This window comes from Megascapheus bottae, chromosome 22, assembly GCF_031878675.1.
Source record: "Megascapheus bottae isolate mThoBot1 chromosome 22, mThoBot2.hap1, whole genome shotgun sequence".
NCBI lineage: Eukaryota > Metazoa > Chordata > Mammalia > Rodentia > Geomyidae > Megascapheus > Megascapheus bottae.
Window position 1 is genome coordinate 5,844,687 of NC_143530.1, and position 14,321 is coordinate 5,859,007.

At 49.2% G+C, this 14,321-nt stretch overlaps 1 protein-coding gene across 3 annotated transcripts in view; it reads right to left on the reverse strand.

Annotated features, from left to right (window-relative positions):
• The window catches only part of Runx2 (RUNX family transcription factor 2), a 177,498-nt gene that overhangs the window by 117,318 nt on the left and 45,859 nt on the right, over positions 1 to 14,321 (reverse strand). For 2 of the 3 annotated variants that reach the window (XM_090355549.1, XM_090355550.1), the window contains exon 3: positions 3,631 to 3,965. In XM_090355549.1, coding sequence (XP_090211675.1) covers positions 3,631 to 3,965 — 335 coding nt within the window. Of the gene's footprint in view, positions 1 to 3,630; positions 3,982 to 14,321 lie in introns of those variants that run through there. The other variant, XM_090355551.1, reaches the window with a different exon arrangement.

Below are 14,321 nucleotides of genomic sequence, written 5' to 3' on the forward strand. Positions count from 1 at the left end.
AAATTACATACTTTCTTTTGAAGACAAAAAATGGCTAGTGGTGTCCAAAAAATTATTTTCAAATAGAAATTGCTCTGTCATGTTGAAACTCTTTTTTCATACTGGAAGATATTATTGAAGATACAAAATTAACTATGAGTACTAGATCACATAAGTAAAAATAAGTTTTCTTTCTTTGACTCTGCCAGAAAAACATATGATACTAGTAAATATACAGTCTAGTGTTCTCTAACTTAAAACAGTGCCACAGACTTGTGCTGCTACTTTTAGTTTAAAATATACATCATCTGGACTTAAAATCTCTTCATTGTGTGTTTCAGCTTGAAGCTATTTAAAGCAACTTCATGATGAACGCTGAGCACCAGGAGTCCCAGCAGAGATGGTGACAGACCCCTAACTTAAAAGGTGCTACTGGACTCAGGATTGACCTGCTCGTTCCATTCTTTCTGCCTGACCATCAAATTAATGAATTTGCAAACTGCTTCTCTGTCACTTGGATGAGCTGGGATAGAACTGGCCTACGATCTTCTAATACTACGCCTTGACTATTTTAAGCTTTCAGTGAGATACACCTGAAAGAAATGTTAAAAATATTTATGTCCATTTCCTTGACACCTGGGGAAACTGCCCATTTCAAAACTACAGAACTTTTGTTAAAAATACAATGGGAAAAAAAAGCTTTAGATAATGCATACCAACAGTCGGGATTTTTTTGTATTTTTACATTTCGGGCATAAATGAATTAAGTGTTTTTATATAATCTCCAAACAATATCATGAATAATGCTGATTCACTCCTTACTTCTTAATGCAACACAATGTCTGTATCATGTTGAAGCATTATTTTAAATTATCATATCAAACAGACTTTCTGAATTCATTTCTGATTGTCTGTAGTGCCAAACTCAGTGTCACAGGCATAAAATATGTGTTCAATAAATCTTGCATTGATTTGAATGCCAGACTTCTCAACAATTAATTTTTTCTCATGTGAGTTTTTAAAATGCCCTTACCTATCTGCTATCTAATAGCATTCTAACATATTTTACATAGTTATGAATATGATAGCCAAGTTGCTGTCACCATGTTTAAAATGGAGACTTCTTCATATTATTTCTTCACTGCAGATGTATCTGATTATGAACAAGACTATAAGAAGTCCACTACTCTCATACTTTTATTCCAAAGTCTAAGTTTTTTAAGGTTGGCTTTATGTTATTCACATGGAAAATGATCTTGAAAATTACAGTCATAATCTGAATGTCCAAATATCTATATCCGTTTTGAAACAAAGAGTTTGAGTGAAATCTCCACTCTGACCCAATTTCTGAATTCCAGCAAACACAGATATGACTACTGGAAAACACAGAGAGTCTGGTTTTAGGTTAACCCCATTCATTAGTCAATTAATCTGAATTAAAATACTCAATATAACCCATGTTATCTATGACCTGCTTGGCCTTTAAAATAACAAAAAAAACTGATTAAAATATATGATTAAAAGTTTAAAAAAGGAACTTTCAAAATGGTTTTTCTTTAAGGTTGTAATGAGAAAGTAACCAAAAACCCAGATAATCAAATCATCAGGGAAAAAAAAAAAAAAAGGTCAAGCTAATTAACATGCCATGCCATCTCTACACCAACAGTTTCAATGCTATTAAGAATACTCATCCTCTAAACCAATCAGCATCATAAATATGAGAGAAGTCCAAGACAGTTACATTCTAAACCAGTATGTACTAAACACACCTAAGTGACACCTATAAAAGGCCAAACACTCATCCTCCTGTTTTTCACAGGCCTGATAGTGGACCTGAATAGTAAAAATAACTACTTATTTGTGGTTTTTTGCTGCCTGTCGTCAGGTTTGGGGGATTTTTGTGTTTGGTTGGTTGGGAAAGGCTTTGAGAAAGGGTGTGGAAATAAATGTCCACTTTCACATTGGGTCAATGAGAAAATTCTGGGCCCTTGGAGGGATGAATGTTGTAAAGGATAACTCCTACAGGCAAATTTAATTTTCTAAAATTCACAGAGATCTTCATCTTTTCACATTTCAAGGGAAACATTACCCTACAAAATGTGACAGTTGAAAAAGCAAAAAGAAAAATTAAAAAGAAAAAAAAAAAGACTACTTCTTGATCCAACTGCAAAATGAAACTTGCCCCAGAATGCAACACCCCTTCCCATCACAGTTCATTCTGATTCCAGGTCTAAGATAAGACGCAGAGAAGCACCCGGCTCCCTGGGCCCTGGGCTAGGCTTGCCCTCCACCCCACCCACCCACCAGGGCTCTGAGTCGGGGCGTGGGGCGAGGGGGAGGGTCAACCACTGGGGACGGCCAGGGGCCTGTGGGACCTGGGCGCTGGGATCCACCGTGGAGGGGCTGGAGAGAGACGGAATTCATTCTTTCCCCTCTCATTGCTTTCCCGCTGGAGGCCCTGTTACCCAACTCTCCCGGGGTCCCAGCACCAGGGGGCCCGGCCCACCCCCTGGGGCTAAAAGGCCTGCCGCCCGCCCTGTGGCCCCGCGTCCCCCAGGAGCGTGGCCCCGAGGGGCCCTGGATCCCCCGCGCGCCCGGTGCGCGCCCACCCCGACCCCGGGGCTGTGCGTCCCCTCCGGCCGCTCCGGGGAGAGCTGGGAGTGGAGGCCCCGCGCCCTCAACCTGCCAGCGCCCACCTGCGGCTCCCACCGCCACCGCCGCCGCCGCCGCCGCCGCCGGAAAGCTAACGGACCCCGGGGCCCCGAGGCTGCGGGAGGGCGGGCGCCGGGCGGCTCCGGACGCCGCCCCCGCCTCCCCGCCGCGGCCCCGCGCGGGAGGCCCTCGCCACTCACTTCACAGCCTTGGGAAACAACAATAAAGCAACCAAGCCGGGGGTCCCCTCGTTCACTCGGGTCCCGACACTCCCTCACCCCGCAGCCCACCCGGGCGCAGCGAAGCGGACAGCTCGCGTCCCGCCCGCTCCCGGGCTCCTCCGCCTCCACTGGAGGGTCCAGGGCCGGGGGTCCAGGTCTGCTCCGCCCCGGGGCGAACCGAGACCCCCGCGGCCCCGCCTTCCCGGGAACGGACCCGGCGCCGGCGGCGAGCGCCCGCTGCCACCCCTGCCCGCCCACCCGCCGGACTCCCCCACTTCGCCGGCCGGGCTCTTCCTCCAGGGCCCGCGGCGCAGCCCCCTTCGCACACCCGCCCGAGCTCGGGAAGGGGCCGGCGCGGGCGGGGGCTGGGAGGGGGCGCGGAAACCGGCCCCGGGGCCACCGGGCTGGGAGGGAAGCCCGGGGCTCGCGCAGCATCCCGGAGAGGGGGCGGAGGCGGGCGAGGAGCGCGGGCTGGCGCGCGGGGTCCCGGCCTGGGGCGGGGGCGGCGGGGAGGCTCCGGGCGGCGTCCCGGCGCCCGCGGAGGCGACCCGGCCCCGGGACTGGGTTCCGACCCAGGACCTGAGAGCTGACGAGCGGGGCGGGGGGCCGTGGGCTGCGGTTTTGCGCAGGTGGGAGCGGGGTCGGCGCGGGGGTGACGGCGCCGAGTCCGGGCCGCCACCGTGGGAGCCGCAGCCCGCCCCGGGTGACTTGGAGAGGGCGCGGCGGCCGGCAGGTTCCCGGGCCCCGGCCGGGGCGGGGGGCGGCCGCGGCCTCCTACCTTGAAGGCCACGGGCAGGGTCTTGTTGCAGCGCCAGTGCGAGGGCAGCACGGAGCACAGGAAGTTGGGGCTGTCGGTGCGGACGAGCTCGGCCGGGTGGTCCGCAATGATCTCCACCATGGTGCGGTTGTCGTGCGGCGGCCGTAACCGGGGCACCGCGGCCGCCGCCGCCGCCGCCGCAGCCGCCGCCGCCGCCTCCTGCTGCTGCTGCTGCTGCTGCTGCTGTTGCTGCTGCTGCTGCTGCTGCTGCGCGGCCACCACCGGGCTCACGTCGCTCATCTTGCCGGGCTGCAGGCTGCTGGAGGGGGGGCTGAAGCGCCGGCTGGTGCTCGGATCTACGGGAATACGCATCACAACAGCCACAAGTTAGCGAGGCGGCCGGGGGAGGGGGCGGGTGGAGATGGGGGGCGAGGAGGAGGAAGCGGAGGGGGTGGAGGCGATCCGGGGGGACGGGGATGGAGGTGACGGGGCCGAGGTGAGAAATCAAGTTCAGCGCCGCCGGCTGCCGGGCAGGCGGAGTCTGGCGGGGGCCGGCGGCGGCGGCGGCAGCGACGCGGGGCGTCCGGGGTGGGCGCGTGGCGGGACCGGTCCCTGAGGCGCAGGGGTCAGCGGCGCCTTCGGCACAGGCGGGTGGCGGCTGCGGCCCGGGGCGCGGGGCGGGGGACTCGAGTTCGTGGCCCGCCGTGGGGTTCCCCGGGGACGCCGCGTCCTGGGCGCGCGCGGGCGCCCCCCTCCCAGTTCCAGTCCGGCGGTGGAGCCCGGCGGGCTCGGCAGTCCAGCCTGGCGGCCCGCGCCGCCGCGCGATGCCCGCCTCGGCCTCGGCCGTGCCGCGCGCTCCGCCCGCCCGCGCCGCCTCCTCCGCGGAGGCCGCCGCTCCCCCCGCGCCGGCGGCGAGCTCAGAGTCCTCGGGCGGCGGCGGCGGCCAGTCCGGCTCCCGGCGCGGCTCCTTCCTCTCCCCGTTCCTCCGCGCGGCCCTCGCGCCGCAGCCCCTCCTCCGCGGCGCGCTTCGCGGGGTTCAGGTGCCCAGAGGTAAGTCGAGGGCCAGCGGATCTCGGGGCGACGGATCTGGAGCCGCGAATCGCAGGCGCTGCCGCCGCCCGCCGGCCGGCCGGGGAGAGGAGCCCGCGAGCGCGGCGCGGCGCTCGGCTCGCCGGGAGCCCGGAGCCGGGGGAGGCGGCCCAGTCCGGGGACGGCGTCCTGTTTTATTTAATTCTTTTTCTCTTTTGGTCCCCCACCACCCCCAGGACGAGGCCCCCCTCCGGGTCCGCAGGGCTGACGCCGAGGCGCCGGGGAGCAGCCGGCTGGTCTGACGGCCGTGCCTTTTCGGTGTAATTTCAGGAGAGGAGGAAGGAAAATTCTTCAGTGTCTGTGCTGACTTCTCAGCCTCGTCACCCTCCCCCACCCCACCCCACCCCACCCCTGCCCCGGCAGCTGGGGGGGGGGACTCTGCCCGATTCGGGTGTTTTCTTCCGTAGGTGATACCCAAAATCGAGCGTGGGGGCTCGTCGGGGGGAGGCTCTGGAAGCGGGAGTGGACGGCCGCACACCGGGGCTGCGTTCTGTGTGTCTGCCTTAGACGTGCGTGTCGTCATCCCCGGAGAGGAGAGGGGAATTGTTCTCTTCACCATGCGAAGTGGCCGCTCGGTCACTAAAACGAGTCGCCCAAGCCCTCGCTGCGGGGAAGCGGGGGACCCCGCCGCCGCTTCCCCGCGTGTCCTCCCCGCTGCGTCCCGTCGAGGCTGCGCTGCGTCCCGGACGCCACCCCGGGTCTGGACGTCATCCTCGCCGCCCTCGAGGGGAGGGAGGCCTTAAAACCAGCGCGGAACAACTAGACGGTGGCCACGGCCAGGTGTCTGTGTGCTCATCGCCCACCGTGGGTTTCCACAGCGGCTTTGCGTCCCCCCCAAAGCTTGTGGGTTGAGAGGATGGAGGCGGGGGGGGGGGGGGGGGGGGAGCGGCTTTTTTTCTTTCTAACCTACAATGTGGTTTCTGGAGGCTGGGATTTCTAATGATCAGGTTTTTGTGGTTTGTATAGACAAGACCCTGGCGAAGGCGATCCGGACGCGGGTGGCGCGGCGCACGTGGGGGACGCCCACCGCCTTCAGGCCCAGTGGACGTGGAGGGCGCCCTGCGGGCCGCGCCCCCCATCCCGGGCCCACGGGGGCCCCGCGCGGCGCGCGCCCACGGCCCTCGCCTCTTCCGCACGCCCGTGGAAAACCTGCTCGCGAACACGTCCTGTACCAACCACGAGCACGAGGGGAAATCATCCCTGTCCAGCGCGTCCTAACAGGGTGGGCGTGCGGAGTAAACGTGAAGTCCGTGGGGCAGGGGAGCGCGGTGGCGGGGTCCGCCGCCGGCTCTCATCGTGTCCCTGCACCTCCCCACGAGCTGGGGTGGAAACTGTCCCTGCACCTCCCCACGAGCTGGGGTGGAAACGGGGGCGTCGGCCGCGGGTGGAAGCCTCCGAGTCTGGGGAGGGGTCCCTGGGAGAGGGGGGAGCCCCGGGGAGCGGGTCTTCTGGTCCCTGCAAACACTTCAGAGGACCGTGCTGGGGGGGCACTGGACAGGGAGCTGGGGTGCAGGTGGGGGGCCTAGGCGTGTCTTCCCACGGGGGTGGGCGGGCCCCACTCTGTCCTCCCGGGGTGGGGGTATTTCTTCTTCTCCTTCTCCATCTCCAGCATCATCCCCTTTTCCTTTTCACAGTTTTCTCGGGCCTCCCAGCTGCCAGCCTGCCTGGGGGGCCCCTGCCAGACGCTGCCCCACCTCTCGGGGCTGGGGGGCCCGCCAGTTCCTCCCACCTGCACGCCGAGCTGAGGCCCGCACCCCCACCCAGCCGGGCGGGCGTGGAGGCTTCTGAGGGTGGGACTTTTCATGATGGGATTTGGTCACAGGGGAGAGCTCTAACCCTGGGTACTGCCAGCCTCCCAGAGCCAGCCCGGGCCTCCCAGCCACACCCCGGCAGCCAACCCAGAAAGGAAAGCCCTGCTTCCCTCTCCAGAGAGCAGCTGCACCCCTTACCCCAAGCACACGCAGAATGGCACAACTCACACCCGTGGGGGTTCTTTCCCCTGTCCCCCTTTCCCTCTTTTAAGGGGACAATTTAGGGGGAATGAAAGGGAGGGGAAGAGCTAGGAGAAATCAAATATTCCTGTGGTCAGAGGGAGAAAGAAATGCTTTGGTGGTGGTATCCTACCTTCTCCATGGCTTGCTACTCCAGAAATTTGAAGACATTGAGAAACAGTCAATATTTCAGACTTGGGTTCTCAGAGCGGTTTTGTGTGTGTGTGTGTGTGTGTGTGTGTGTGTGTGTGTGTGTGTGTGTGTGTGTGTGTGTGTGTAAGATTATTTTAAGACTCTTCCTTTGAATTTAAGAAGTCATTTTGGGCTCACTCTCTCTGTCTGTCTTGTCCTTTCTTTGCTTTGCCTTGCTTAGTGAATAATGGAATCTTCAGGCTTTTGAAGCTTGGAGATTTTAAGGGCCATTGAATCAATTGTGAGATTATTTATTTTAATTAATCACATCCAGTAATTCAGCTTTATAGCTTTCCTGGGCATCCTCCCTCCTTTAAACATTTCAGTGAAACTAATATAAGCAGCTCTTGGAAGTCACTGGTCTTGAATCTCTTAAAATATCCTACAGTTATTTATAATGTGGAAATGAAATTTTCCACCAAATACCCTAACAACGGTTCAGGTATCTGGCACAGCAGGGTTTTCAGTCTCCTTTCAAAAATATCCTCTTGCCCAGCCTTCACACTTTAGACTGGAACTGACTGAGCCTGGAACCGATGGTGTCTTGGCTGTGAGCATTCTCCTTAAAGAAAAAAACCTTTTTTACAGACCCTTCAGCCAAATGTCTGATGGGAATAGTAGGCACATAGGAAAGTCATAAGATTTAACATATGGGTATTTGATCCTACAGCATACTCTAGCTCTTTTCATCTTTCATTTTCTTTCATTTTCTTCCACATCAAAATGCTCCTGACAAATCACCTACTAGATTCCCCTCATTTCATTTGTGTGTTAACTACATTAAAAAGGATATACTTTTTTATTTTCTGAAAATAACTTCTACAAGTTACAAGCATCATTTTCCCCTCTGTGTTCTTTAACATTTAATATAACTGTTTGGTGACAACTCCCTGCAATTCTGACCAAAATAATAAATGTCTAGAGAATAAAAATGTCTGGAAAAGAACTCAGGCCTCTTTCATTCAGGTTCCCAGCTCTAAATCCTATACATTACTTAATATATATGTATGTGTGTGTGTGTGCATGTGTGTATGTGTGTGTATTTCTCCATGAAACAAAAATTCTCTGTAAAATCCTAGCTAATATAGGAAAACAAATAGGGAATTATGAACATACTGAGGGTTCCCTAAAGTGTTGGATGTGACAAATGGGGAAAAACAGAAACTTTTCCTTTGGTCTTAGATTGAGTGAAGCTCAATGACTAACAGAATCACATTGCCACCAGGAGTTGCTATACTATGGTCTGTGAGCTAAAACTGCCTTGATGCCCTATTTTTGTACAGCCCACAAGTTAAGAGTGGTTTTTGCATTTTTTAACATTTGAAAAAATAAAGCCTAATATCCATGATACATAAAGATGATACAATGTATTGTCTACAGATGCATTCACCCAAAACAGCAGAATTATGTGGTTATGAGAATTATGTGGTGACTAGAGTATACACTCTAGTACTGAAATTTACCAGCTTTTACTGTAAAGTGAAAAAGAGTCATGAAATTAATGGAAAGAGACAGTAGATAGGAGTAGATGATAAGAAAGATATTAGTGGTGTGAGCCTGGAATGTTGATTAGCTTCCTAAAGTTGAAAAATGGCCAATCACCACTTACAGTCTTAGCAACTCACAAGTTTTAGATCAAGGTTCAAAACCAATCCAGGCAGAAGACTCTCCCATGAGAAATGATTACCCCCAATTAAGCAGCAAGAAGTTGAAAGTGGTAGTTTGGCTCAAATGGTAGAGCACTAGTTGTGAAAGAGAAAGCCCAAGCTCAAGCAAAAGCTGGGCACTGAGTTCAAGCCCTAGTACAACCACCAAAAACAACAAAAAGAACACACATCATTTGATTTATTGTCTCTGGAGTGTGTGTGTGTGTGTGTGTGTGTGTGTGTGTGTGTGTGTGTGTGTGTGTGTGTGTATGTGTGTGTGTGCATGAATGATGGTACTAGGGCTTAAATTGGTCACTGTTCCTTAGCTTTTTTTGGTCAAGGCTGGCACTCCACCACTTAAGCTATACCTCTACTTCCTGACTTACTCTATGTAGGAAATATTAATTAATTGGACAAAATTTTCCCTTAAAAAGTTCTGGATGTAGGCCGGAAGCATGGCCTACTGGTAAAGTGCTTGTGTGGTACGCATGAAACCCTGGGTTTGATTCCTGGATGCCACATAGACAGAAAAAGCCAGAAGGGATACTGTGGCTCAAATGTCAGAGTGCTAGCCTTGAAAAAGTTCAAGGATAGTGCTCAGGTCCTGAATTCAAGCTCTACTACTTGAAAAAAATTTCTGGATGTAACTAGAACATTTTAATGAGCTCCTTAAAGGTGCATTAAAGCAGGGATAATGTGATTTTTGTTGGCCAGATTGAGAAGATCATAGTTCAAGGCCAGTCTGGACAGGAACATGCATGAAACTTCTCAGCCAAGAACAGGGTGCAGTGTGGCATATATCTCACCTTGGCTGCTACAGCAAGCTCCAAATAGATGGGTGGTGACCCCAGAAAGTGCCTGGGAAGGAGCAAGGCTCAATAACCAGCAAAAGTGGGGTAGGAAATGTGACTCAATAAGAGTTCAAACTCCAAAAAGAAAAGAATGATCATCTAACACACCTTTATGTGTCAGCTTCTTTCACTATCCTTTCTTAAAACACAGTGGGGTGATTACATGAGAAACACAAATGAGTTTACCAAGAATTTTCTGGTAGATGTTCATGAGTTCTGTGTGTACTTTTAAGAGTCAGCTTAATAACTTAATGAGCCCAGGGTTTCCTGACAGTTTTCCATACTGTCTGATTTGTTTTAAAGCTTGGGTTTTCCCATTGTCAGTGGACCCATAGTAATTTGCATGGCTGTAAGGAGAGATGAAACGTTTGTCATGAAGGACTTAGCATTATAAATGTTTCCCTGTTGTTCTCGTTAACATTCCCATGGGCCATTTTCAGGCACTTACAGCAGAGCAGTGTTGTCCTAAATCGGGCAGCATTTGCCATATGAGCTTTCAGAAAAACTTTTATGGAGTGCTTATATAATTGTTCTTTAGGAGTACCAACTTACAATGAAATCCTAGTTACCTGAAGAGACCAATATAACTCGTAGAAAGCATCTAATTCTGTTTCCAAGAGGATACAGAAATAAAACTAACTTTCCCAAATCAGTCCCCTGGTGTTTTGGTGTTGGCAATTGGCCTATGGAAGTAGGAGCTGCAATCTATGAGCAGAGTGGAATGTTCTATATAAAACTTTACAGAGGCCTGTGATGAGACATCTAAGAATACCCTAAAATTTAAGATTTCCTGTGGCAAGTCCACCCTTCTTTGTCAAATTGCTTCCCCACTACTTTCAAGAAGGTGCCATCCAATTCTAATTCCTTTGCTCAAGGTTCTAAATTTTGACTAGTGTTTGGAGAAGTAACCGCCAAGCACTTGCCTAGAAAGTTCAAGGTGCTGAATTCAAATCTCAGTATTGCCAAAAAAAATTAATAAAACTAAAAAGGAAAAGAGAATTACCATGTTATTATTAAGAAACAAACTTGGTCATCAATAACCAAAATACTACAGAAAATTAGGTAAATTGTCAGCCATTAAACGCAAAATCTTTTAGACGTTTTCTATCAAAATGGAGGCTTTGGGCCAGAAGTTTGGCCTCGTGGTAGAGTGCTTGCTTAGCATGCACGAAGACCTGGGTTCGATTCCTCAGTACCACATACGTAGAGAAAGCCAAAAGTGGTGCTGAGGCTCAAGTGGTAGAGCTCTAGCCTTGAGAAAGTCCAAGGACAGTGCTCAGCCCCTGAGCTCAAGCCCAGGACTGGCAAAAAAAAAAAAAAAAAAAAAAATGGAGGCTTTGTCTCTTTGAGATTCCTTCCAAAATCAGAGCAACAAGACTCCTTACAAACTCTATTTCTTCTCAGCACATCCTAGGAAACGGGATACAGCTACAAAATGAGATGTATATGGGAAAACCCTGGGTGGGCTCCTAAATTTAGCATGTCCCACAGCCTCACAGATGCTTCCATCTGAAGATTCTAGAAAGCTCTCAAGGTCAGCATGTCCAATAGGATCAATTCATTGGAGAATCAGAAAAGCCCAGGGCAACACTGATGTTTCCAAAGCCCAGGGTACAGTTCTAACTTTTCTTCTGTCCCATTGTTACATAGCATTGCTAGCTCTTGAATAATGGTAACTTTTTTCATAGAGTCTGGACTACAACATTTTAAACCAGAGAACATTCCTACCATATTCCATATACAAGCAGTATAAACAATATCTCCTGGTGTCATGTAACATAAATCCCAGAGAGAACATAAGGCCTGGTACATGGCAGGCCATATAGTGAATGAATGAACAAGCGAATGAATATGCTTACTTTGGCACAAACTTGGGTGCTACAATATGAGCAGTTCTTCTGCTCTATCACGTAAACCTGTCCTGAGAAACATTCATATCTATTTTTCCATCTCCATTGTCACTGCCTTCTATGTAGGGCTCTCTCATCTTGAATCTCAACCATGGTCGACTCCTGACTTGCCTACCTGCTTCCTCTCATGCCCATCCGTTCTCCACATCCCAGCTGGCGTTCATTCTCTTTTTAGACTACAGCTTCAAAAATGTTGCTAAGTTGCTTTAAAAAATTCTTCAGTCCTTCCTGAATCACCACAGGACTAAGAGTTTAAAAAGTTGACATTCAAATTTCAAGATAAATGTATCAGATGAAAAATCAACTATGCAACTCCTAATATCCCTTGCTCCAATGTCTGACATGTTCTTTTTCTCTCTCTTCCTTCAGTGCTATGGCAATTTGCACTTGTTGTCGAGTGTCACATTCATCACCAGCGTCTGTTCACACGCACTTTACAGAGTGTAAGTTCCTGGAGAACACAGACTGACTTTAATCACCTTTGTCCTCAGCATTTAGTGCTAATAAATGTTGGTTAAAATGAGTGAGTGAGTAAATAAGCTTATTTAAAATCATCTTTACTGGAAGCAAAAACTCAGAGGATGCACAGTTCAAGGCCACCCCAAGCAAAAAATTCACAAGCCCCCATCCCAGCTAATAAACAGCTGGCACAGTGGAACATGCCTACCATCTCAGATACGTATGAAACATAAATAGGAGGATCTCTATCCAGGCTGGCTTTAGTATAAATGTTAGATACTATTCAAAAATTAAAATCAAAGTGGAGCACAGTTGCTCACGCTTGTAACCCTAGCCACTCAGAAGGCTGAGATCTGAAGATCAAGGTTCAAAGCCAGCCCGGACACAAAAGGACCTGAGACTCTTATCTCCAATTAACCTCTAGAAAATGGGAAGTGGGGCTGAAGAATTCAGGGACTCTGCCCAGGCCCAGGGGTAGGGTGGCAGCTTTGAGCTGAATTGCTCAGGGACAATACCAAGGCCCAGTTCAAGCCCCATAACCCACAAAAAAGAAATCAAAATCAAATATGGTTGTGGGTATGACTCAAAGAACACAGCACCTACGTGCAGGTCCCTGAGTTCAAACCCCAGTATAGACAGACAAAATTCCTTTTACACCTGAACTTTCTTTTCTTTTTTTTTCTTTCTTTCTTTTTTTTTTTTTTTTTTTGGCTCATCCTGAGGTTAGAACTTTGGGCCTGAGCACTGTCCCTGAGGGTTTGCTGTTGCTGTTGCTACTGCTGCTGCTGTTGTTTATTCAATACTTGTGCTCTACCGAATAAGCCACAGTCCACTTCCAGCTTTTTACTGGTTGAGTGGAGATAAGAATCTCACAGACTTTCCTACTCAGGCTGGATTCAAACCATGATCTGCACATCTCAGCCTCCTGAGTAGCTAGAATTATAAGCATTAGTCACTGGCACTCAACAAAATTTCTGTCTTTGGGCCGGGAGTTTAGCTAGTGGTTAAAATGCTTGCCTAGCATGCATGAAGACCCGGGTTCGATTCCTTGGTACCACATACATAGAAAAAAGCCAGAAGTGGTGCGGAGGCTCAAGTGGTAGAGCTCTAGCCTTGAGAAAGCCCAAGGACAGTGTTCAGGCCCTGAGCTCAAGCCCAGGACTGGCAAAATAAATAAATAAATGCACTGGTTGTTTTAAAAAAAATTTCTGTGTTTGTAAATTGGAATTTTTCATACTGGAAAATTCCCTGGCTTGGACTCAAGTCACCAAATACTGACGAGAATCTGGAGCAATGTGAGGTTTCTTATATTTTATTGAGAATCTATGTTGGACAATATGTCTTGAGTTCATAGTTTAGCATTATCTGTAAAGGTGAATCTCCATGTAATCTCTAATTGCAGTTTTAAATTTAATGATCCACCCTCATTAGGTTACACATAGAAAGTGATACAAAATTGTGTGTGTATGTGTATGTGTTTGTGCATGTGTGTATATGTGTATGTGTATGTGTGTATATATGTGTATGTGTTTGTGTGTATATGTGTATGTGTATGTGTATATATGTGTATGTGTGTATGTATATGTGTATATGTGTATGTATATGTATGTGTTTGTGTATGTGTATGTGCATGTATGTGTATGTGTATATGTGTGTATGTATGTGTGCATGTGTATGTGTGTGTGTGTGTGTGTGTGTGTGTGTGTGTGTGTGTGTGATACTAGAGGCATAACATAGGAGGTTTAAAGTTGGAGGTAAAAGAGGGCAGCTCCAGCCTCTGCCAGCCCATGCTCATCTCTTAAAGGGTTCTGTGAGGAACTGTTTGAGCACTTTTCCTGTACTGGTGATTTTCCAACAAGAAGTAATGTAGTTGATTATATGATTTAAGAATATGCATTCTGTTTGGGGAAGTACAGAAACAAATAAGAGAATAAATGAAACTAAAACGTAGAAGTTAACAGTTTACAAAACATGTTAGAGATAAAAGAAGTGTGCTGAACTACATTAGGAGAGAATATAGAAGAAACAAGGGCATCAAATATCCACCAGGCACTTACTATTCACAAGGCCTTAAACAGGCTTCTCACTGATAGAATTTATTCTGGCTTATGTGTCTACTGTCCTATAAACTCCACAGGTTCTTATCAATTTAATTGGCAAACTATCACTGTGGTCACGTGTATACCGGAAGAAACCATGTATGGACCCAGGCACCATTTTTCTGCTTAGCCCTCAAGTTGCCCATAAACACATTTCCCATCAAGAGAAAGCTGATGTGTCAGAGAAGGAGACAAGACATATGAACTTTGCATAATTCAGAATTCAGATATTGTAAGTCATTCCAGTCTGTATGTACTCTGCCCTGTGGCTTTCCCATCCCCTTTGATCTTCCCCTTGTGTTTGCAGTGAATACAATAACTTCATAATCTAATCATCTTGATTTGGTTGGAAGACTTCTAGTAGTAACTTTTAGGATGGCTTGCCTCAGTGTTCTTAAAAACTGTCATTCATCAAGTAGTTTTCTACAAGATTCAGTGAAGGCCTTGAAAACATTCTATGGACATATACTGTCTT